The sequence below is a fragment of the Poecilia reticulata genome, chromosome 3 (assembly GCF_904066995.2).
Source record: "Poecilia reticulata chromosome 3, P_reticulata-male-v2, whole genome shotgun sequence".
In the NCBI taxonomy this organism is placed as follows: Eukaryota; Metazoa; Chordata; class Actinopteri; order Cyprinodontiformes; family Poeciliidae; genus Poecilia; species Poecilia reticulata.
In genome coordinates this window covers 20,007,280-20,031,346 of record NC_088832.1, presented here as the reverse complement: position 1 = coordinate 20,031,346, position 24,067 = coordinate 20,007,280, and the positions used below count along the sequence as shown (strand labels likewise).

Genomic DNA, 24,067 nt, shown 5'->3' with positions numbered 1-24,067 from the left:
AAAAAACTATTATTATTATTATTATTATTATTATTATTATTATTATTATTGCTCATAAGTATTTTTTAGTTCATTATTTTGACCTACGTGACAAAAAGTTTGGACACTTCTGCTTTAAACCATTTCATTCACATAAAAAAAAATCTTCACCTAAAATAATAGATATGTTTTTCTAAAAAAATTCCCTAAATAAAATTTTGTCTATAAATACGGAAAGATGTTTTCGTCGAAATACCCCCCCTAAAAAAAACAACAACCTTTGGCTGTTATTTTAAGGTAACTAAATGTAACTTATTGAGCTTTTATGCTGAAATCTGCCCGCCGGAAGTAGTCTTTGGTGTGCGCAGCTAGCTTGACTTTGGACACAAAAAACTGCGAAATCAGGGAGAAGGACAGCGCCCAGAATAACTGTAAACCTCTGCTAAGTGAGAGCAGCATCTCGCTGAGAATGGGACTCCGGCTCTACCCTCCGGGCTGTCGGACACTAACACAGAGGTAGGACGCTGAACATTTATTTTATCACCAAGGTCACTGGAGGAACCCTGAGTGTTTTCTCTGGACATGAGTCCGTCCGTCGGGCGTGAAGAAGTTGTCTCGCTGTGATGTTTTCCTAATAATAACAGTCTCCCTGGCTCTTCTCCTGGTTTGTTAGTTTTTTTTCTCGGCTGTTTTGGTGTTTAAAATGCGTACGGAGTTGATGGGGGTTCTTGTTAGGACGGCAAGGGACTTTTTGTGGCCTGTGATGAGCCCCTCTGGTCGGCTGTGGGGAGGGATATGAACGGAATACAAAGTGTGGATGTGGAGAGAAGGAGCCTCATAACTTTGAGCTCCATCCCTCTCTATTAGTGCGGGGAAAAGATCTCTGCGGTGTGTGTTTATCCGCCTGAGTGGCCTACTGCTGCCGTCGGGTAAAGATAATCCAGTAATCTGGAAAAGAGGTGGCTGCATTTTATTGTAACACCACTTCCCCTTCCTTTCCACCTCCTCCTCCTCCTCCTCCTCTTCCTCCTGAAGCAGAACCAAAGTATGGGTGAATGCAGCTGTGGAGCAGACACGGTTCCCTTCAAGACTCCCAAAATCACAAATCATACTCACCGGAAAATAGTAATTGTATTAAAAAAAAACATAATCAGATTGTGGTTAATTTTACATGTTTTCAGTTAAAATTATTGGCGCACTGATTGTTGTTTTCTGGCTAATTGCCGATTACCGATCTCTTAAAAAGCCTGACCTGCCGATTCCGATTTTGGTCGATACTGATTTTTTATTTTTATTTGAAATATTGCTATGTATAGCAAGAAAATCGCTGAGATGACAGCAGTGGGTTGACTATTATTAACTGCAAATGTGAAGACATGACTTGGTCGATCTATCAGTCAAACCTCTCTGACAGAAGAGGACAGTGGTGGATTTTTAGATCTTTGCTGAGGTAGATAAGATCGGATTCACATGCAAGAATCAACTGATCACCAGACTCCCAAATTGAAGTAAATCGGCGCACCCCTTTATTAAAATGCAGTTGGAACTAATTTTACGTGATTGACCAGATGGAAAAGAATATACAGATAAATACAATTCAGTGCAATAATTTCCTTCGTGAGTCACCTAATTAGTAAATGGAGTCCACCCGTGTTTAATTTAGCATGAGTATAGATTCAGCTATTTATTGAAGGTTTGCTGGAGAACATGTGCAAACAAACAGCCGGCCAAGACCACAGCAGGCAGGTCAGGGAGAAAGTTAGGGAGGCGTTTAAGGCTTTGAACATCTCAGAGCTCTGGTTAGAGTTACAATAAGACGAGATAAGATGAAGTTCATGTGGACGGAGGCAGAGGTGTCAAAAGTACTTGCATTCTCTAGAAGTACAGACACTTGTATGAAAAAATACCGTAGTAAAAGCAAAAGTACATGTCGGACTGTTTTACTCAAGTAAAAGTAAAGGAGTACAGGTTTTGAAATGTACTTAAAAACAATAAGTAAAAAGTAATTTTCACCTTCGAGAATACAAAATGACTTCTGAGTTCTAGTCATACCAAATACTTTTTTTTGTTTTGCTCATAGAATGCACTGTGTTGGTGTAAAGATTTTAAAAATACTGATACGGTCGAGTTTTTCTTCAAGCCAAATCTCAATCAGGATAATTTAGATTACACAAAACACAACACATTCGTCACTAATCGTCTTTTGAGCCAAAAACATGGCAGAATTATTTTAAATAAGGCCACAGATGGGGACTGTCTTGTGTCTCTGAATGTGTTCCTCTTTTGTTTGTGATGTTAATGTTGTTTTTCTCATGCCACAGTGTGCTCTCCTTCTCCAACTGAATGGAGAATTACCGACATAACATACTTTCTGCGTGTTAAGTGATTTGACTAAACAACATTGTCTCTTTTCATCAAGTAATGAGCCAAATGAAAAAATGAAAAGTAAAAAGTTGTCAGAAAGACACATAAAGTAAAGTACAGATACCTGAGAAATCTACTTATTACAGTAACAAAGTACTTTTACTTTTTCACTTTACAACTCAGGACGCAGGTGCTCTTTTCAGATGAAATCAAAATACTTTCTTCAGCCCATATTCAAAGTGGTATGTGCAGCAAAAATCACACAACATGTCCACAGTAAGAATAGCAGTGGCAGCATCATGATGTGGGGAGGCTTTTCTTCAGGGAAGCTGGTCAGAAACAATAAGAGTAACACTGGAATGGATTAGATCAAACATACTGATGGATTAGAACGGCCCAGTCAAAGGCCACAGCTAGATTTAATTGAGGCTTTGTGGTAAGATTTCCTTCAGAATAATGCTTTACGTTGTTTCGAGCTGTCTCATAAAATATCAATAAAACACATTAAAGTTTGTGGACGTTGTAGAGTGGGCATTATTTATTACATCACTTATTGTGATAAGAATCCTGATTTATCGTTGTCAGAATAAATTCTACTTAATATTTAAAACCCCCAAAACTGTCCAACTGTCAGGATTGTTAATGTTACTGTTTTTTCCGCTTTGTTCAGTTCAAATGTATTATTCAAGATCAGCATGTTAAACAATGTTGCGCGTGAGAAACAAAGCAACCGTTATTTTGTGCACAGATTTTGTTCTTGGTTGGAGCTTTATTAAAAGACAGCTAAATGAAAAAATTCAGCAATTTAGCAATTCAGCAAAAAATTGTGCTGAATTTCTACGCTGAATTTCTGTGACTATAAACAAGCAAAATATGAAAATGAAATCAGAGAAGCTAATTCTCCAGAATAAAGTAGATTAGTTCAATGAGAGTATCGATAAATTTGAAAATATGATCAATTGCGTGAAGTCTAGTGATTCACATCACCTTTTTATGTGACTGGTGTTCTAAATATTATAATTTTTATGTTTTTCAGGAGCAGTATTGATTGTGATTGCTGCTTTCATGCAGTCACAGCCATATAGTTCCTAAAAAAGAAATAATAAATAGGTCTTTTTGTCACTTTTATCACAATAGTACCACAAAGTATTATGGTAAAACCTTCAGTCCATATCGCCCAGCCCTGCACTGCATGACAAAATGTGGGAAAATAAAACTGAGTTCTTCTTGTGAGGCACTGGATGTTCTTTCTGTTTTGTTTTCCAAGTCTTTGCTTGGCTCCTAATTTGAGACAAACAATTTACAGATTAAACAGCGAATGTGGAACGTTGTTCTCTCACCAATGTATGGATTAATTCCTGGGATTTTTCTCAGCTGAAACAGCTGTCTGAACTTGTACTTCCCTGATTGTAATAAAGCTTTTCTGTTTTTTTGTGTGTGTTTTTTTTTCTTTAAAAAATGTACTCCAGTCTTGTGAGGTGTTTGTGAACAGTGTCCTCTTTGTGTGCAGCTCCGTACAGAGAGGATTAATCCAGCTAATGACCTCTCTGTGAAAAAAGGGATGAAAGCACATCTAACAGGGGGCAAACTGAGCGATTAGCTCTCATAGTTATTAACATAAGAGCCGCCTGCTGAGGAGGACATGATGTGGGTCTAAGATGCATGGATGTGAAGAGATGAATGGGATTATTTCTGTCAGATTATCACAGCAGACGTTTTAGACGATAAAATGTTTAATTATTTACAAAATGAATTGTTTGTTTATTGGTATTTCTAATATTGCAGAAAACAACCTGAAGTGGTTCAATAAAAAAATCTGCAGAATGTGCCAATTAATTGTCAGACTAATCAATACAATAATTGATTTTAAAATAATAGTTAGCTGCAGCTCTGGTTCCCTCTGCAACAGGTGGAGCTCCTCTCTCCGTCTGTCGCAGTAAGACTTTCCCCAGCAATGCCGAGCAGATGCTTTGGTTTCCGTCCCATCCAAGCTCCTGCTGGACAGATTTGCTTTGCTTTAACTCTCTAATCTCTGTTGTGAAAAGATTATTACTCCTCCTGTTGTAGTTTCTGCTCCTCGCTGAGTCGAAGCCTCGACCTTTTTCTTTTTTTTTTAGCCTCTTGCGCTCAGTGGAGGGATGGTTTTCTTATTCTTAGGCCAAACTTGAGTGGAGAATTTCCTGTCTAGCGTTGGCCAGCGTCAACTTCCTGCACTCCGGTGCTGGACGTGGAGGAGAGGGAGGGGAAAGGAAAGGAAGGGGAAGAGAAGCATAAGCAGACTGTACTCCCTGCTGCTGTCAGCTGCGGCCTCTGTGGTTGCTGCTGACATGCTGCTCGCCATCTCAGACTCTCAACAAAGCGGCCTGGACAAACTGAGGAAGTGAAACGCTGTGCATGTCCTCCATTTTTCTCCTCCCATTCACCCCTGTAATTACCAGAATCCGTAGAAAATCTCAAAACAACCACGTCAGAGACAGACAGATGTGTTTTCCCTGCTAATGTGACCTTCTCGTGTGATTGCAGGACATGTACTTCGGTTTGTTAAAGCCGCAAAGCTACACTCAACCCTCCAAGCATGCAGTGATCGTGTTTCTCCGCTCAGCAGGTGAGTGGCGTTCCTTCTGCCCCGTTTCGCCGTCGCCTTGGTGCTTTCAGCTGGAACAAATCCCAAACCTTTTTATCAGAGGAGATAATTCTCCCTCTTCCTCTTCCTCCACTGTGCACAGTTTGATCCAAAAAAGAAAACGTGCCTTGTAAGGAAGCAGGATGTTCACGGGCTCCACCAAACTGCCACCCACTAAAACCCCCCAACCTGAGCGGCTGGATGAAGTTTACGCTGCTCTACGCAAAGGCTTACAGTGAGTGGAGGCATGAGTGGGTGTGGGTGGCTCCCTGGGGGAATAACATTGGGAGGTAAAGATGTTTTTCCTTTGTCATGTCAGGTCATACCTGCAGGTCCACCAGCTGGAGCTGGACAGTCTGGGTCAGCAGATCAGAGAAAACAAGAAGAACAGTCGCCTGGTGAGAGCCTGTCCAGTCAAACCAGTCACCCCAGTATCTGTGTCTTTCAGTATCAAGAGTGGCTACAGCTATTATTCATGGAGAACTTTATATTGAATGCAGGAATGCAAACAATTAATGGTTTGTTTCAGGGTAGTGAAACTCGTTTTTACTTTGGGCCGTATCAACATCAAGAACCGGTTGTGGCAGAATATATTAATAAAACTCATTAACAAACTGTTAAAATATGAATAAATAGCTGTGTCTGCGTTTAATGAGTACTTCTTGAAATTAAATAATACAAATAATACTAAACATATTTTCACCTTCATCTAATTTGAAAGAATACAGATAAAACTCCTTATTGATAAAATATTTAAGCACACAGCTGTTATATTAAAGGTTTTACTTCTAAAATCTGAGGGCCTCATGAGAACTTGTGCAGACTGTTTTTGGCCTGCGGGCCATCAGTTTGACACACGTTTATTAGATTAAAAGCAGTTTCAATATATTATCTAAAAGAGTCCGCTTACGCCTTCTTTTAGTGTTGTAGTTTGGCCGCCATCCAGTAGAAGGCGCCGGCGGTCACCCTGAATCTGAGCCACCTGATGTAGAAACAAAGATGGCGGCTATTCCTGAACAGAAGAGGGTAACGGTCCAAACATTTCGGATGTAATACTTTAGGCGGTTCTGTTTCAAAATATAAACACTCGATAAGCTCCTGAAGTTTAACTTTTATGGCCGTCACTCAGCGGAGCTGCATAATGGAGCGGCCCTTGAGGTTATAATCGCTAATCGATTGATAAGATCAGTCTACTTTAGGTTAACTCATTAATCGATAACTTGCCTTTCTAATTGATTGTTGTTATTTATCTCTTGGCAGGGGTCTCTGTATGAGTTGGATAAGGTGAGTTTCATTCCGATTTATTTTTATGTATGCTCTATGCATCGTCTGAACCACACTGCATATAGATCCATCTGAATTCAATGGATTTGGACGTGTACATATACTTTTGGCAATGTAACGTATGTTTTACTGTGCTAGGGCAAAAAGACATTTAAATATTCTGCGTTTTATTCATGTAATCGGCTCCAAAATCAGCTGAATTTGTCTCAAAAATGAATGCTATAAATCTAATTTTAAACAATGTAAATGCTCAGACATCTAAATGTAAACATCTTTGTTTATATATATTTTTTGTTTGTTTGATCTCGGTGTTTCACATGTCATTGGACTCGTTTCTGCCTGACCATTTATGTTTTGACATGACACTCTTTAAATAAGATATTAAGTTTTTATAGGTCTTTTAGGTCTTGTAAATTAAGTAGAACAACAAGCCTCATATGCCGGATTTATTTTAATGCCAGCCCTGAAAACCTTTGTCTGTCTATTCTCTATATGACTGAATTGGCTAATGTATATTTCTTGTAGCAAGTGAAAGCCATAGAGAGGTTCATGCGTCGCCTGGAGTTCCATCTCAGCAAGGTTAGTATGTAGATCTGATTAATCTTCTAACATAGGGGTTGAAAAAGGACACAATAAGCAATTCTGTAGGAGAATAAAAGATTCTTCCTGCAAAGATGTATAGATTGATTAACCAGCTTTGCAGTTTGTTCTCAGTTCTGTGGAGAAATGTGATCTTGCAGCTCATATTTTAGTTTTTTACAAAGACTTTAATTTATTAGATCTGCATTCAAATTCAATGATTAGCACATTAAGTCACAAACATCAATTTCTAGTACAACCAAACAAATCAGTTGAACAATAACATCCGAACGATTCGGCGAGCTGAAGATCCAAGGCGTCTTTTCTCCACCGCACAGTGGACTATAAAACACAGGTTACAAAAGAATTTCAAAAATGAAATAGGAAATAAAGGGAAAATCTTCCTCAAATATCATATTTTAGTTTTAATGGTGGTTGTATTCAATGTTCACTATTTTGATTTTCCATTTTCGTCATCAGCCATCAGACTTGGTTAATCTGAGCTAATCTGACTTTTTAACCTCTGGATTTTTAGCCACAGTTTGTTCATAGTAGAGCTTTAAAAACCAACATTAAAAACTTCATTCTGTCACCAATTGGAAACCATTGGAGCGACATCAGCTCACCTGTTATATCTTCATGCTTTCTAGGTCGTGTTAAAACAAGCAGCTACATTTTTGATTTATTAAACTCCAGAACTGAAAGCCTGGTTGCTTGTTTTCTCATGGTTTGATGTCTTGCCCTGTGTATCATGTAACTTATAGTTTCCCGCTCACCAAATACACAGAAGCAGTATTTTTATGGCCGTAATAATGACAGCAAATCACGAGGTCATGTAATAACAAGCTATTAATTTTGCTCTCGGTTCTGTGGAGAATTTTATTGGCTTTCGGCTCATATTTTTAGTTTTACTGGCTGACATAGTTGATGGTAAATCTCTGGACTTTTCATTTTCATCTCCAGCTGGCTGCATGCTTGCATCCCGTGCCTCAGTTATTGACACCTGATATTTTTATTTTATTTTATTTTTTCAACATGAATAGATATTTTTCATTCTTTTCAGATTTTATGCATATTATACTGTTATATATTTTTATTTCAGTTATATAACACGAGGGGTTGTTAGCAATAGCATTTGTTTAGCTTTTTTTAAAGCCTTTTTTTCCATTTTATTCTTCCCATCAACAACCATCACCATCTGTAATAACTCTTTGAAGAATCTAAATTAATGAGTTACAACAACATGTAAAGTATTTTTGAATTGAATAATCCTGGGGGTCTAAAGAAGCATTTTAACGGCTAAAGAGCAATGATTTAAAGAGGTGGTTTGAAGTTATCATTAAACACGTCTAATTTAAAGCTTGAGTGTGTTTTGTTGATTTAAAATAAGGAGTTCACTTTATACAATAAATCTGTCCTTTCTGATCTACGATGACAAACATCTATCGATGCTGATCATTTGTTTGTTTGTGATGTTCCCAGGTGGAGGAACTGTATGAGGCTTACTGTATACAGCGGCGACTGCGTGATGGAGCGAGTAAGATGGTGGCGGCCTTCAACTTGGCCACAGGCAGCAAGGAGGCCCGAGAGAGCCTGAGCGAAGCCAATAAAGGCTACAGGGAATACACAGAGGCAAGTGGCTGACCTGGAGTCTGTTCGTCTTTAGCTAATGAACGTCTGCTTTGCTGATTAATTTACAAGTTTAGTCCAAGTCAGGGGCGTCCAAACATTTTGTTATGGGGGCCAAAATAGTCACCTCAAAAGCCATTGCATCCCAAAACTGTTGAATTGTGCGGCGTTTTGTGGCGCAATGGTTGGAGAGGGAGCGAAAGAGAGAGGAAGAGAGAGAGAATCGTAAAAATATTCTATGGGTATCGGCCTTAAAAACTAATGGCACTAAAAAATGCTGCACTTTTATCTACTCAGCAATAAACCAAAGCATAAACTATTTTAATTAAACAAGTAATCAGATTTATTTTTGTAGGGATTGTGGATCTAAAATTTCAAATGGTTTTTGAATTCTTTTCTTTTTAAATAAGCCATCAAGTTTGCTTGTTTTTTTTCTATTTATTGAAGAAAACTGAATTTTTCTTCTGATCTTGGTGATAAAAACAGGATGTAGGTCGGTGTTCATTTGAAAACAATGGCTTTATTTAGCCAAATTTTAATGCAGCAGTTAAAAGCAGATCTCTGTGCACCAAGTCAATGAGGACATGTGGTTCTAGTTACCATGACAACAGACGGAGACCAGAAAACCTGGACAAGATGATCACTTTGTGCTGCTTCTCACATTTTTGCAAGTAGATTTTAATGTAAAAGTTGCAGTTTTGTCCTGATTTCTTATTGAATTGTGGCTTACACCGAATTGTGTACACCTGCTTTTTTTTTCTTGCCTGTGTAGCACATGTGCTCCCTGGAGAACGAATTAGAAAGCCAGATGGGAGAATTTCATGTGAAGATGAAGGGTGAGTCACTCTTCACACTTACTTTGCGACTTCCTTCTTGCGGCCCAGTTCTCATTTCTTTGTTGACGTCTCAGGCCTGGCTGGGTTCGCACGGCTGTGTGCTGGTGACCAATACGAGGTAAGGCGCAGCCGCGAAAGGGTAGCCACAGTCAAACCGTTGGTTTCTACTCGCAGTGGCGTCATGTTGTGGTTTATTCTGGGGCTGGTAGGTCCTGATGCGGTACGGCCGGCAGCGCTGGAGGCTGCGAGGTCGCGTGGAGGTCAGCAACAAGCAGATATGGGACAGCGAGGAGTTCACTTTCCAGCCTCTGGTCACAGAGCTGCTGTCCATCAAGGTAATTAAACTATTAACCGTATTTTCCGCACTATAAGGCGCACCTAAAATCCTTCAATTTCTTCAAAAGCCGACAGTGCGCCTTATAATCCGGTGCGCCTTATATATGGACCAATATTGAGCCACAACAGGTCTAGCAACTACGGTAAGCAGCCACCGACTTCATTTTCCTCATAGAAGAAGAAGCGCGCGGTGCATGCTGGGATAGTTGTCAGAACGTTGGTTTGTTATTAAAGTTTGACTCACCTATCCATAGACATGAATACTGACCGTCTTGAATAAGGTCGTCTGCAGGTCATTTAGCACCACGTTCTCCACCAACATGCTTTGCGTGAACGGAGACGGGTCACCATTGTCCAGCCACGCCCCGGCCTAGTCGCGGAAGCCTCTCCTCACCGACCGGAGTCATTCTTTATGTCAACAAAGTGGCTATAGATATTCATCCGGGGTGCTTCGACTAGGGTTGCCAAGGGACCAGGCCCTATACATTTAAAGCCGGGGGGTGGGGGAAGAGAGACAGAGACTGCGGCGGCAGCGTGTTGGTTGGTCTGTGTTACTCAGAAAGCAGTTGGGCACAATATTGCAACACCAACACCGTGAGTGAAACAACGACTGGGGCAGCCTACTATATAAAGTACTCGGGGACCCTTGTCCCGTATAGGTTTAATACGGGACGGGTGCCAACCGTATCGTCTATTCTATGCGCCTTATAATGCGGTGCGCCTTATATATGAAAAAAGTTTTAAAATAGGCCATTTATTGAAGGTGCGCCTTATAATCCGGTGCATCTTATAGTGCGGAAAATATGGTACAGGATTTTTCTTTTATAGTAAAGTCGAAAATGACTGGAAAAAGTTCTAGACTAAACACTAAATGTGCTTAAATGTTATTTTATCAATCAAGTCAATGCAGTTTTTATCCGTTTACTGCCAAATTATATCAATCAATCCCTCCAGTTTCTTGTGAATTATCGTGGAAATTCACGCAAAATCAACAAATCCCAGCATTTTCTTCCTCAAAAATTGTCAAAAACTTGTACTAAACAGCTGCCTCCGCCTTAATTAATGTCGTGATCTATACAACAAGAAATAAAATGTTGCATTTACCTTCATAAATAAGCACAAATATTTCCAAATTAATACCACAAACACTTTGATTTTTATTGCATAAAATCACAAAACTTAAATCCAGGAGGGCCTGAAAAATGTTCAATATTATTATTTACTTTTCAGAATTCACTGATATCTTTGTGAACAGGTTTTTATCAATGCATTCTGGCACAACCATGATCTTAATTTGACCCAAAACAAAAAATGAGTTTGACGCCGCGGTTCTAAGCAGTTCTGACATCAAACACAAACGTCTCCCTCTTAGCAGGAGCCGCTGCTCAGGGCTGATGAAACGTTTTGAGTTATCTGATGTTGCAACTTCAATCTTTACTCTAGTAAGGTCTTGCATTATTTCAAAGCCTTATAAGCCAACAAATGCAGCCTTTAAACGGGTCCTGCAACAAACAGGAAGTCCTTGGAGCAAAGCCAGCTCATGTTATGATCATATCTCTGAGCTCCTGTCCAGACATGAGCAGCTGCATTTTTTCCATGTCACTGATGTGTGAAGTCAGAACTGAAAGTGCTTGTTTACGTTTTCTCTTGGATATGCGATATGTATAATCGTATCTGACTAGATTTCGCTTCTAAATGTCAAAAAAAGTAGTTTTGTATGATGTTTTAACAGATTTTTAAAATTCCTTTTTTTAAATCCTGCTGGTTGGCTGCAAGCCGTGAAATGTTTTCTGTTTTGTTTTGGCTTAATAGTGATAATATCAGAGTTTTTTATAGATCTATGGATTCCAGTTAGCAGCAGGGCGGAGGAGATGTTGTTGGGTTTGTGTTGACAGCGTGGGAAAAGGGAAGTTGATCAGCAGAAAGAACCTGCAGGAAGAACCCAGAACCATCAAACTGGAATAAAGGGAATAAATCTCTGCTATTGACATTGTGCTCAGGTTTCTGTAAAGTGGCAGAGAGGTGGAAATGAACGGCTCATTGCAGCACATCTGGCTGGTTTAGAGGTTGGGCATCCTGAAACAAACAAAATAAACTGACACTGGAAGTAATTCACAGAACTTTGAAGGATAAAAGAGACTTCTTCCCATTGATTTCCATGAAATTATTGAACTATTGAGCGTTAATCATTCATATTAAGCTTTAAAATTTAAAGGGGTCAAACTCATTTTCATTTTGGGCCTTTTTAAAAAATCTGAATTTTCTTAAAGGGCCAGTTGTGTCAGAATGTTTTGTTAAAACCAATTTAACCAGTAAAATACCAATAAATAGCTGGTTGGTTCAGCATTCAGTAAGTGTTTATTAAAATTAAATAATGTTGATGTTTTCACACTGATCGGTCCATCCAGGATTTTCTGATTGTTTTCTTTAAATTTTTTATTTTTTTTGCAATGAAAATCACAGATTTTGTGATGATAATTTGAAGATATTTGTGAATAATTTTTACAATATTTGCGCTAATGTATGATGTTAAATGTGACGTTTTATTACTATATTGATCACAGACTATAACTTGACATCAAGGCTGAGGCAGCGGTCACTTTAACACAATGTTTTTGGCCAATTTTGAGAAGAAAATTGCATTAAAAATTATTTTTTAAAAATATGGGCATCTGTTGATTTTGTGTGAATTTTGCAGATTTCTGAAAAACTACAGGAACTTATAGAGTCTAGAGGGCCACATAAACAGCTAGAGTGGGCCAGATTTGATGTGAAACGTGCATTTAAAAAAAAAAATTTAACATTTTTTTATTGGTTTGTATTTGTACTTAGCTTGAGATTATTTAACCAAAGACATACCCCACACACTAATATACAAAAACTCATTTTTGGTTGTTCTGATTCATTTTTCAATTTAAATTTCCTTCTCTTAAATTATAATCACACACTCTGTCACAAAACATTTTTTGAGTATTATGTAGAAGTTGGTGGTTTCTTTCTTTGAACTTTTTTTTATATTTTAAAAGGTCCCAGAATTTCAGTACATTTGTTTAAAAAAAAAAAAAAAAAGGATAATAATGTAGGTTTAATAACCCAGTACATGTTGTAGTTTGTTTTTATTTTTGCTTTGCGTGCCGTACTGGGTTCATCTGGGTGCTTCAAGTCCTTGAAAATGTGTAAATTTCAACTGCTTTCAAGGTTTGGAAAGTGCTTAATATTCAAACATTGTAACATTTGATTAAAAGTATAATTTTGGATTTGTTATTTACAGTTGAAACCAGATATTTTCATTCACCTGAAAAAGATGTTAAGGTCATTTACCTTAACATGATTTGTTTCGATGTAATGAATATTTATTATTCCTAATGACTCAGTGATTTATTGATCTGTGAAATGAGGATCGGCTTATATTTTATACCTTAAACATTATTGAAATTGTTTTTCTTTTGTTTTTTGCTTAATTAGGGTGACAGAGAGAAATTTCAATACAAAGTTTTACTTGATTTTCTCCCTGCTGTAGAATGTAGAAAACTACCAAGACATTATGAACAACAGTAATAGACAATGCCATATGTTAGTGAATTTACACTCTCTTTTTAAATGTAGTTCTGGAAAAGTTTGAAAACCTTCAAAATGCGTAAAGTGTTTTAATTTTACTGCGTTCAGAGTGTCTGCAGGAAAATGTCCTCCCTGCTCTGTTTGCTGCTCGCCTTCGATGATTATCTCGTGTTGAACGGTTTCTAAGCGGCTGCGCCTCGTGTTTGCTCGTTTCTGTTGTCAAGGTGACGGAGCTGAAGAGCCTGGCTAACCATGTGGTGGTGGGCAGCGTGTCCTGCGAGATGCTGGATTTGTTCTGCCCGCTGCCGCAGACGCTCGCAGTGGACATCAACGACCTCGGCACGGTGAAGCTCAACCTAGAGGTCACCTGGAGGTCATTAATTATTCTCTCTCAGCGCTTCTCTCTCTTTGCTGCAGCTGCTTTTATAATAAAATCTAAATGCGTTGTTTGTGTTTGTTCAGTCCGTTTGACAGGGACGACCAGACGTCCTCGTCCAGCACAGTCTCCAAGCGACTGCTGTCCAATCAGAGCCCTCCGGACACGCCGTCCATGCGGGAGCAGGTCTTTTACGTGAGTCCAGTTAAAGCTGATTTTAATTAAACAGCCGTCGTTATTTACACTGGCTCAGAAAAGTATTCACACCTTTTGAACTTTTAAGCTTTTTGTCACATTACAACCATTAACTTTAACATTTTTATTGGGATTTTATGTGGTGAAACAACAAAAAGCACAAAACTGTAAGGTGGAAGGAAAACAAGTCAATAAAAAGTTGGAAGGAATTTCAATATCTCCTTTTATTCTGATTCATTTTAATCTCAGTACATCTACAGCAGTTCTGTGAAAGTCTGAAAACGGATCATGAAGAAGACAACAAGCAGGTCAGGGAGAAAACTTAGAGCTGCGTTACGTCTAGGGCTGAAACGATTAATCAGATTACTGATGAAGGGAGTATAGAGATTGAAAAAAATCATATGATCAGTAATTAAGCAAAAACTACAAGAAAATACATACATTTTGCATTTTTCTGTAAATACTTACTAATTAATTCCATTGAAAAATCTCCTGCTGAGCCCCTTTTGCTATGAAATATTAATTGGATAAATGATAAAACATAATCAACACATCAGCCCTGCACTGTTATCGTTTTTCACATGTTGATGCTAGCAGTACTAAGCATCCTTTCCTACAGATGATTTTTATTTTAATTATGAAAATAGCCACACGACAGTCAATACAAGAATAAAGTTTTAATTCAACCAGAATAACGTTATAATATTAGGGGAATTAAATAGTGACTTTATTAAAATTCCTACATGAGAAACTGTAAAACATTAAAATGAGGAAGGCGTTGCATCTTGTGTAGTTGGGTATCGGCCTTACAGATGAGGAAATACTTCATCTTTTAACACATTAAACTATTATCAGTAACTGGAGGTCGGAGTGATTAAACAAACGACCAAATATGTTTTGAAAGAATAACAACAGACTGAGCTTTTTTCCTCATTTGAACAACGTTTTTCCTTTATTTTTGCATCTTTATTCTGCTAATATTATGACTACATTCTTGTAATTAAACTATAACAAAATGGTGTACTCTGTTACAACTTTCAGAAGAGATGATAAAAGCCACTTTTTTAACATTTATTTTCTTTCATTTGTAATTTCTTCTTTAGAAAAGAAAGTAAGGAAATGAAAATGATCAGATATCGGATGCGGTATGAAATAATTTAAAGTCCAGCCCGACTTGCAGGCAGAGGTGGGCAGAGTACGAACAGCTTGTACCCTAGTGAGAGTAGCACTACTTCAACATATGTTTACTTGAGTAAAAGTCAAATGTAGCCATCCAAGAAATTACTCAAGGAAATCTAAGCTAGTATTTGGTAAAAAGTAACTAATCAAGTAATCAATCTTTTAATGTTTAAAAATTACATCATCAGATGGACCAAAATAAAAAGTTAAGTGGAAATTTTGATATTTTAAAGACCAAAATGACAATAATTCATTAAAGTAACAAAAGAAGGAAAAAGAAAAAAACATTCCAAATCAGTTTCTTTCAGTAAAAAACACATGAAACTTTAACAAAAACAGTTTTTGGTTAAAACATGTTTGTTTTTCATTCGGTGGGTTGAAAATCTGGACATTTTGCTCAAGTAAGAGTAGAAATACTTCCTAATAAAATTACTCAAGGGAAAATAAAAAGCATAGCGTAGTAAAATTTCTCCTAAAAGTTTTTTTTTTTCAAAATGTTACTCAAGTAAGTGTAATTGAGTAAATGTAATTAGTCATTACTCAACTCTGCTTAGAGCTGTAACATTTTAAATAAACAACGACGCTCTACTTTGTACTAAACTGTCACATAAAGTCCCAATAAGTTACGTTTTTTTCTTACACAACAAAAGGAGGGAAAAGTCCAAGAGGTTTGGTTAATTTAGCATTTTTGTGTGTGTGATTCATCTGTCATTTCACCGGCTTGCTCTGTTTCAGCTGCTCCCCAGTTGTTGTGTGTGTAGCCGTAGCTCTGGAGTGTGTGGCGAGTTTCACAGCGGCTTGTGTGACCCAGCGAGTGGCTGTGGGGCCCACGGCGCGAGGGGAGTGAATGGCAGCAGCGGGGGCTTGTTGTGTGGCGGCAGCAGCATGTTTGAGCGCAGCTGTAGCTGATTGATAGTGGTTGAGTAGTGCTCCAATGTGTCCCTGCTCCTCTTCCTCACCCTGACGAAGAGCGTGCCTCATTGCGGGCCGCGCCACAGCCGCTCGCTGGCGGAGGCTTTTCCAGGCGTGGCGGCGTCGCTCCGGTGGGAATTCAGCCGAGCGAAGTTCCACTTTGTCTCATCGCAGCCGGTGTGTTGGGCCGTAGCTTTAGCGTAGTTTGTAGTTTCTATTAAATCAAATTGATCGTTGTTGATTTCCAATCAGTTCCTGCTAATGTTTAATTTATGTCTAAACCAGTGACAACAAGACGTGGGCTGGTTATCAGTGTCGAGGTTTTAAAAAGACACATTTTTGCATTTTTGTTTGGACTATTGCTGGACAATAAATTGATTTTAACAAATTTTTGGTTTTTGAAGATAACTCAAACATGAAAAATAAATTAAAAGAGGAATGTTGAGCATATTGTAAATATACTTTGGTATAATTTTTTATGGATTATACTTAATAGAAATACTTAATGTTTTAACAAATCATCTAGTTATTATCAGGAGCAGGACTTTGAAACAATGATGCAAACAGCTGTCTATTCCAAAGAAAGAACCACATGAACTGAGCTGGTCATGTCAGATTCTCATTAAGCTTTTCTCTCAATAAAACCAAATTTATCTCGTGATTTTGAGACATTTCTCTGGTAAAAATGAAGGCAATATTCTGATAATTACACAAAATTTCTTGTAACCTGACCCTGATACTCACAGAAGGGATGACTGAAATAAAAGCCACCTTTTGAATAATAGCTCTTGTCATTTATAATTGAAATGGATAAAAAAAGATTAAAATTGGCTCTGTTGTAAAGAAATAATAATCTCAGATTAAATTTTTAGGTCATGTCACCCAGCTCTAAGAAAAGGTCCAATTTCGATGTTAAAAATACTGACGGTGACAAATTCAGGCTGGCTACCTGAGCAGATAGGCCAACTAATTAACCAGCTAACATCAATGTAATAAAAAAAAGTACAATACCTTTTATAACAACATTCATAATCTTTTAATTTAAAAAATTATATTAAAACCACAAACTACAGTGTTTATTGGGATTTCATGTGATATACCAACATAAAGTAGAACAACGCTGTAAAATGGAAGGAAATTAATACATGAAAAAAAAATTAAGGGTATAAAGAAAATGGATGGATGGATGGAAGTTGTGAAAAAGTGTTACATTATATAGGGCAAACACATGTTTGTTGGTAGTAAGGTGATGTTTTTGGTGTCTGTAAAAAAGAGCTGTTTCAAAAACCTCCAGATTAAGTCGCATTCCACAGGCACTGTGCCGTTACCTAGCAACCCCTGAGCCCAGCCCGTTGCTTAGCAACCTCTGAGCCCAGCTCGTTACCTAGCAACCCAAGCTGAGTTCCAACACGTTTGCTCAGTTGGTTTTACTGCTTTGTGCTGCTGGAAAAGACAAATGTTTTGTTGTTGACTTACCATTCAGAGAAAATATTTGTATAATATTAAGAGACTGCATCTGTTTGCAGTTATTTTCTTGTGTGAGTGTAAATGTTGAGTTTTGTAGGCTTATTCAGATTTTATGTAAAACAATGAAACAAACATGTTATGTATAGATCATGGACCTATCCTAACCTCTTCAGGAAAGCATATTAAGTCATCTCTAAGCTAATTATTTCCAGATGATGGATTAAACAATACTGAGCAAGATGTTCAAAGCTGTGGATATTGTTTTATAAACTAACCTTTCTATGAACTATTGCACTACTTTAACCCAGTCTGTAGTCTTGGGCTTTATGATGTTATTTATCCACTAATGTTCTTTAACAAACCTCATAGTCTCTCACAGGACACACAGTTGTACTTTATTAACTTTATTTTCGGATTTGTGAAAGATTTAACTGAGTGGCTTCAGAATGGAGAGCCTGAATACAATGCATGCCGCGCTTTTCAGAGTATATTTGCAAAAAGAGAAAACCATTTATCACCTGCATTTTTCAGTCTCATAAAATCCTAATAAAATACAGTGAGGATTAAGATTAAAAGTGTCAATAAATAAATACTTTTCTGTTTTTCATGACAATGTATTAGGATCATGGTTATTTTAAATTTCTGTGTTTTTTTCTTGTTAGAATCTCATACCATTTCATGTTTACCTACAGCTTCATAAAAAGAAAGGAGATCATTTAGTTGGTTAATTATTTGCCAATGAAACAAAAGGGAAGCTAAATGAACGCGCTGACTTTCCCACGACATCTTTAAAAGCAAGATGATATTTTAATTTGTTTGAGTTTTAGTATCTGCTCCTCTGTTCATGTTGGATTCAGTGAAGTTTAGTACCAAGCATCCAGCGTCGTCGGCTAATCGGCTGAAGTCAAAGCATTCCTCTGTTTTATAGTTTATGATTTATTGGCTTCTATTCACAACTTAAAGTGCTTCACTCAGCAAACCAGGTCCAGATTTCCTCAGCGTTTTTGTTCACAACATAAGGCTGTTTTTTTTATACTGCATGTTTACACACTGAGGACATCTAGGAATTAGTTTTCTCTCTTTAAAAAAATTACTTTTTTCCTTCTCTCGAGGTAAATTCACTCAGCAAATGTGTAGATGATGCTCAGCACTGTCCAAAAAAATTTGAATTATACTTTTTATAGATATGGACATTCTTGTAATCTTTTAATGCAGTATTTTCTAATGCAGTTCCTTGTTTTCTGGAGTCTGGTTCAGATCTTGAAGGATGTGAAGAAGGAACGTCCCAGATTATCTGTGATTAATGGTTTCGCTCCAGTTTAGGTTCATTTCTGCTGTTTAAATGGGACCTGCTACACAAAATTCACATTTTGCATGTTTTTCTACTTCCACCTAGGTTTCTACTGGTTCTAAAAAAAACACTCAACTTATTCCCAAAAAACAGCTATTTTCTGGTGTCTGGAAAACGAGCCGTTTCAAAAACCTCCCAATTATTAAGTCATATTTGACAGGCACTGCACCATTACCCATCAACCCACCCAAGCATGGCACGTTACCTAGCAACTTCATGTTTGGTCAGAGGGTTTTACGCCAGTTTGCACTGTACAATGGCTGCTGGAAAATACAAGTGTTTTGTTGTTGACTTACCATCCAGAAGTCGCTCACTGTTTTCTTGTTGGTTGTGCAGGAGGCTCCACTTCTGCTTTTTAAAGATGTGTGGTTGTATAGTTGTGCATCTGTTTGCATCCATTTTCACGTGTGAGAGTAAACATTGAGTTAGGGGGAGGGCCAGCCGCAGATTATTTGGATTTAAAGTGACAGGAGGCCCTGAAACATTTCATTCTGAAAGGAGGCAGAACTGATCAGACTAAAAATATCATCTAAGAATGATTTTGTGCAAAAAATGTGATAAACATTTCGTATAGGCCATAAATCTTCTCTAATCTGTTCAAATCATCTTTAAATCTGGACCAAAGATGTGCTTCTAGTTTTCCACATCTATATAAAACCAAGCTACTTTAAGCATTTTCAGTCTTGTTTAACCCTTTCAGTATCTCTCTGACTCATAGTTTGTATTGTTAATGTTATTTATTAAATTTAGCTCTGGATTATATTTACTAACCTACATGTTGAAGTGACAAGGATAATTTTTTTCTTCACCAGTCTCTGCTGAAGCGTCAGGGAGAAATGGAGAACGGCACGGTTTGGTCCAACTCCTCTGAATCGTCAGACGACTCCTCCAGCCCGGCTCTGGCTCATCACACTCAGAGGCTGACGGCCTCCAACCTGCTGCAAGCTGCTCCCACCACTCAGCTGTCCGCCGCGCCGCACAAGTCCAGCGTCTCCACGCCGTCGCTCTCCTCCAACCAGGAGGAGGACGAGACGGAAGGCATGGACGTTTTCCCTCAGCCTGAAGCGGTGCCGAACGGCCACCTGCGGGCCTCCTGCTCGGACTGCGGTGCCGCCGACAGGGCGTCTGTTCAGTCGGAGGACCTGATCTCTGAGGCCTCAGCCGAGCTGAGCAGCTGCTGCCCCGATGAGTTCTCCACGCAGCTGGACGTAAAGACGGAGCCGCTCGAGGAGCCCACAGCTGAACAGACTGAAGCTGAAGCTGAGGAAGAAGTCGCTGCTGAAGCTGCAGTAAAGCTGCAGGAGACGCAGACCGTCCAGGAGAGCAAGCTGACGGCGGACGCTCCGACGGTGAGCTGAGGCCTAAACTTCAGCAGGTGTGTCTGCGACGCCGGGCGCTAACCTGCTGCGTCTGTTTCTCCTCAGGCGCCTTTTCCTACGTCTGCCAGCTTCACTCAGGAAGTCGAGACCGCCCTCGAAAGCTTCGACTTTCTCAACTTCTCAGATGTGGAAGAAGAGGAAGAGGAGCACCAGCAGGATGACGAAGACCAAGAAGAGCACGATGGGAAACAGGAAGAGGACCAAAATGAATCGCAACACAAGAAAATAGAAGAAGAAGAAGAAGAAGAAAAGAATGTGGAGATGTTCTCCGAAGGAAGGTCAGTAGTACCAGCAGGGTGAAATAGTTCCTGATTCTTTCTGCTCTCCGTGCTCATAAAAAATATTAAAAATCAAAAACACTTTATTGATCCTAAAGTTTCACATTTCAAATTCCCTTCAAAATAACAAAAAAACTGGATGCCTTTTATTTAACAATGAAAACATCAAAAACCATTTGAACTTTGGGATACTTTTCTACAAAGAAAATTATATTACTTATTTAAACTATGTCATTCTTAGTTTATTGCTGAGTAGGTTAAAAAATGCAACATTTTTGCTGATTTTAGTTTTTAAAAGTGATATTTATTTGGCTGCAAGTACTTTTGAGCTGGTAATTTTGGCCCAAATGACACTCCTGACATGGAGTTTTGATTTTCCCTACATATAATATGATGTTTTTAATTTTAACATTAATTTGATCTGACAGAAAGCAAATCATGAACAAATGTGTAAGGGTGTAAAAACGTTTTCATCTTGCTCTGGTTATGTCAGTTTTTTATTTTTATTTTGTCTCATCAGTGACGAAGAGGAAGCGGACGGCCTGGAGTTCCTCATGGAGGCTCCAGAAGGATTTAGGAACTCGGACGAAGACCGTTTCTCAGAGTCACAGGTAAACAGAATCCTCTAGAAGCTCCGGTGTCGCTGAGGCTGTTTTCATGTAAATATTTGTCTGATTTTTAAGGAGTCCAGTGTGGCGGATGCGCAGGATTTGGGCCAAGTGGAAATTCCAGATGATAAAGACGAGCGGCGCAGCGAAAGCGGAGACGGACCTCCTGGTGAGAGACGCGTGTTAGTAAACAGAGGTGATGTTTGTGAGTCGGACCGCCGCTTTATGATTCTGTTTCACCGTTCAGGAGAGGAAACCTCACATGACCAGAGCCCTTCCACACCCAGCTAGTCGGCCACTGCTGCTGTCACTGACTCTGCTAACCCATTCGTCCCACTCTGACATCCCGGTGCCATCGCGCTCTGCAGAATCGCAGGCCTCGAGGACGCTCCACTCAACGCTCAGACAAACAACCTCCGCCGCCACGGTGGAGTTTGTGCTCGTTTTTTCGCCTCGTTTACCAGGAAAACATAAATCACGCCCGTCTCTGGATTAAAGTGGGACTGCACCTTTCACAGTTTACATGTCCATATACTACTTGTTTCCAGAAGCATTTCAGGAACAGATCAAAGCGGCCTTCGGTTTTTTGCATTCGTTCGTGCATTTTATAGAAGAAATTATTTTGAAATGATTTTCTAAGTTTTCTTTTTCAGTCCTCAGAGAAGCATTTAAGTACCAAGTTGCATTAGAAGGTTTTAAGACCAGTAACCATCAGAGCTAAATCAGCCCGAAGCTTTCATTGTCAGAGGAAAGACGACGAGCATGTGATGTTTATCTGCAGACCAGAAATCGCTTCTAACGCAGGAATGTTCCCTGAAAACAATCCTTTCCTTCAACATCCGTCTCAGCTCTGCAGCTGAATGGACACCATCCATAATCTGCGAACATTGAGGAGTTCAGAACTCATTCTGGGCCGACCATCTGCAGCGTGCGACTATATTTAAACCTGCATGCATAGCTGTCTCATGCTGCCAGCATGTCCGTATTAATAATAAAGCTTAACTGATCGGTTTAAGTGTGTAAGCTAGGCTCTGCTCCAAGAAAGCCACTGTGTTCCATAAAAGACTGCCTCCAGGGGGCGCTGTTGTCTTTTAATGTTGTGCTTTTATCTGTTTCTTCAAAAAGTGCCTCAAGTGACAAAGAGATGTTAGAAGGTCCAGCAGTGGACGATGGCAGTGTTTATTTTCTGAATCACTTTAAGAGTGTGCACAATGAGAGATATTTACAGTTTCATATTAAGAATTGTATATGTCCCGACCTGTTCAAAAGGTTTATGTTCAGAAATGTTTAAACTTTATAAAAGTTTCTTTAAAATGAACATGTTCTGCTGGATTTATTAGTTTTCAGAGTTGCAGAAACCACCAACACCAGTATTTGTGGTTTTACGTACTACTTTTAACTAGCTGATGGCGTTCTGTTTCTCAAATATCTAAAATATCAGAGATCTAAATATAAATGAGAAATGCTAAAAATCTGTTGACATGCACTTTTATGTTTTGTCTGAAAATAAAGTGCCTGGCTTAAACGGCAACAATGGCTCAAGTAAAAATAAAACCAGAATGGCTTACAAAAAATTTTATTATTTGAAAACTTTTTTCGTATTTACCCAGATTATTTCGATTTTAAAAGTTAAAACATTTGGAAGCGGGGGCAGCCCAACCCATAAGCAAACTAAGCAGCTGCTCAGGGCCACCAAGGGGCCCCCTCAGTGGAGCTGATTTTATTCTTTAGTCATTTCTATGTCATTGTAATATCAAAAACACACAATTTCACTATGAAGTGATTTGTTTTTACAATAATATACATTTGATTATGTAGAAATTATTTCCGAAAATATAGCACGTTCCGAAAATAACCCGTGATAGGCGAAATCCTTTTGGTAGTTACCTTTATTTTTTTACAGTTATTACACAGCATAAATAAATACTACATTGAAACCAAAGAACAAAACCTGTTTTCAGATCAGCGGATGTGCGTGTTTATCAATCGGGCCTTAATGTGATCCGGAGTCATGTCATTAAAGCGTTTCCTCCAACCTACCCCGCGAGAGTGATGGATCTCGTCAAGCGAACCTCCAGTCGGGTTTTGCTGCCTCTGGCCACAGTTTTTTTTTTCCAGCTGGCATTGAAAGTTTCAGTTTCCATCTCCTGAATGGCCAATCTGTATTAAATACCGTAACTTTATTGGCACTCAGGTAGAGAAGAACCGCGGAGACTGTTTTTACCAATCATATGGTCAATCAGGACACAGAACACTGTGGAAAAAAAACTGCATAAAAAAATCTGTGAAGCAGCGATACCCCATTATAGCAAGGGATCACTGTATATGAAATTTATACAAAGCAACTGAGTAATTTGTAGACTGGCTGTATGTCTGAGTTTATCTAGGTGTATCTGGAACTTAATTCTCATGCCTGGCCTCATAATGCCTCAACATTGAAAAGGTGGATTTATTTAAATAAGACAGTTTAGTCAAACATATGTGACACTTAACCTGCAGAACATGATATGAAAGTAAACTAAAAGTCAGTTTCAGCTGAATTTGGATTCAGATAGATCAAGTAGAAACTGACAAGAACCGGATGAAACAACAAAAATGAAAAATGTATTTTCCAATAAAAGATCAAAATGGTCCCACACTGCGGAAACCTTTCCTTTGAAGCTGCTCCATAGTTGACGCTCTAAAACAGGGCTGCGCAAAGTCGGTCCTTGAGGGCCGGTGTTGCATCAATCCGCGTTTCCCCATCAGATACGGTTCCCCCGGCGTCTTGTCGCCGCTCCGCCCCGCCCACGCGGCAAAATACGCGCGTGCTCGGGAGGAGCACTGAGAAAGCACGCGCTTGTTCAGCGCGCTTGTCTGAGGAACTACAGACAGACACCGTTAAAGCTCAAACAACATGTTTCGGCAAAGTTGTCAAACTTTCTCCACGTTTTTGCGGGAGACTAATAGTAATACTACTAATAATAATAATAATTATAATTATAATAAGAATAGTAATAATACAAAATAATAGTAATGCTAAATACATCTGTCACACACACACACACACATATATATATATATATGTGTGCACATATAATTTTATATATATATATATATATATATATATGTGTGTGTGTGTGTGTGTGTGTGTG

At 38.7% G+C, this 24,067-nt stretch overlaps 1 protein-coding gene across 2 annotated transcripts; it reads left to right on the top strand.

The window, feature by feature from the left end:
• The first annotated feature begins 331 nt into the window (after nucleotides 1–331).
• Nucleotides 332–22,251, top strand: LOC103462538 (rho family-interacting cell polarization regulator 1-like). 2 transcript variants are annotated; one of them, XM_008405407.3, is made up of 17 exons: nucleotides 332–495; nucleotides 4,867–4,948; nucleotides 5,070–5,201; nucleotides 5,286–5,364; nucleotides 6,227–6,250; nucleotides 6,776–6,829; nucleotides 8,312–8,461; nucleotides 9,231–9,294; nucleotides 9,369–9,412; nucleotides 9,504–9,629; nucleotides 13,413–13,561; nucleotides 13,651–13,759; nucleotides 19,481–20,017; nucleotides 20,093–20,325; nucleotides 20,846–20,936; nucleotides 21,009–21,102; nucleotides 21,181–22,251. In XM_008405407.3, the coding sequence occupies exons 3-17, from the start codon at nucleotides 5,110–5,112 to the stop codon at nucleotides 21,222–21,224; spliced, it is 1,890 nt and encodes a 629-aa protein (XP_008403629.1). In that variant the 5' UTR covers nucleotides 332–495; nucleotides 4,867–4,948; nucleotides 5,070–5,109; the 3' UTR covers nucleotides 21,225–22,251. The 2 variants fall into 2 exon arrangements, with proteins under 2 accessions (XP_008403629.1, XP_008403631.1); XM_008405409.3 differs by lacking the exons at nucleotides 332–495; nucleotides 4,867–4,948; nucleotides 5,070–5,201; nucleotides 5,286–5,364 and adding an exon at nucleotides 5,931–6,124.
• Nucleotides 22,252–24,067: the final 1,816 nt, after the last annotated feature.

Excerpts from the sequence above, each read along its gene's own strand:
- LOC103462538 (XM_008405407.3), top strand. The coding sequence starts at position 5,110 with ATGTTCACGGGCTCCACCAAACTGCCACCCACTAAAACCCCCCAACCT. Across the intron at positions 9,630-13,412 it reads CAGAGCTGCTGTCCATCAAG|GTGACGGAGCTGAAGAGCCT; the intron begins GTAATTAAACTA and ends TCTGTTGTCAAG. Across the intron at positions 13,760-19,480 it reads TGCGGGAGCAGGTCTTTTAC|TCTCTGCTGAAGCGTCAGGG; the intron begins GTGAGTCCAGTT and ends TTTCTTCACCAG.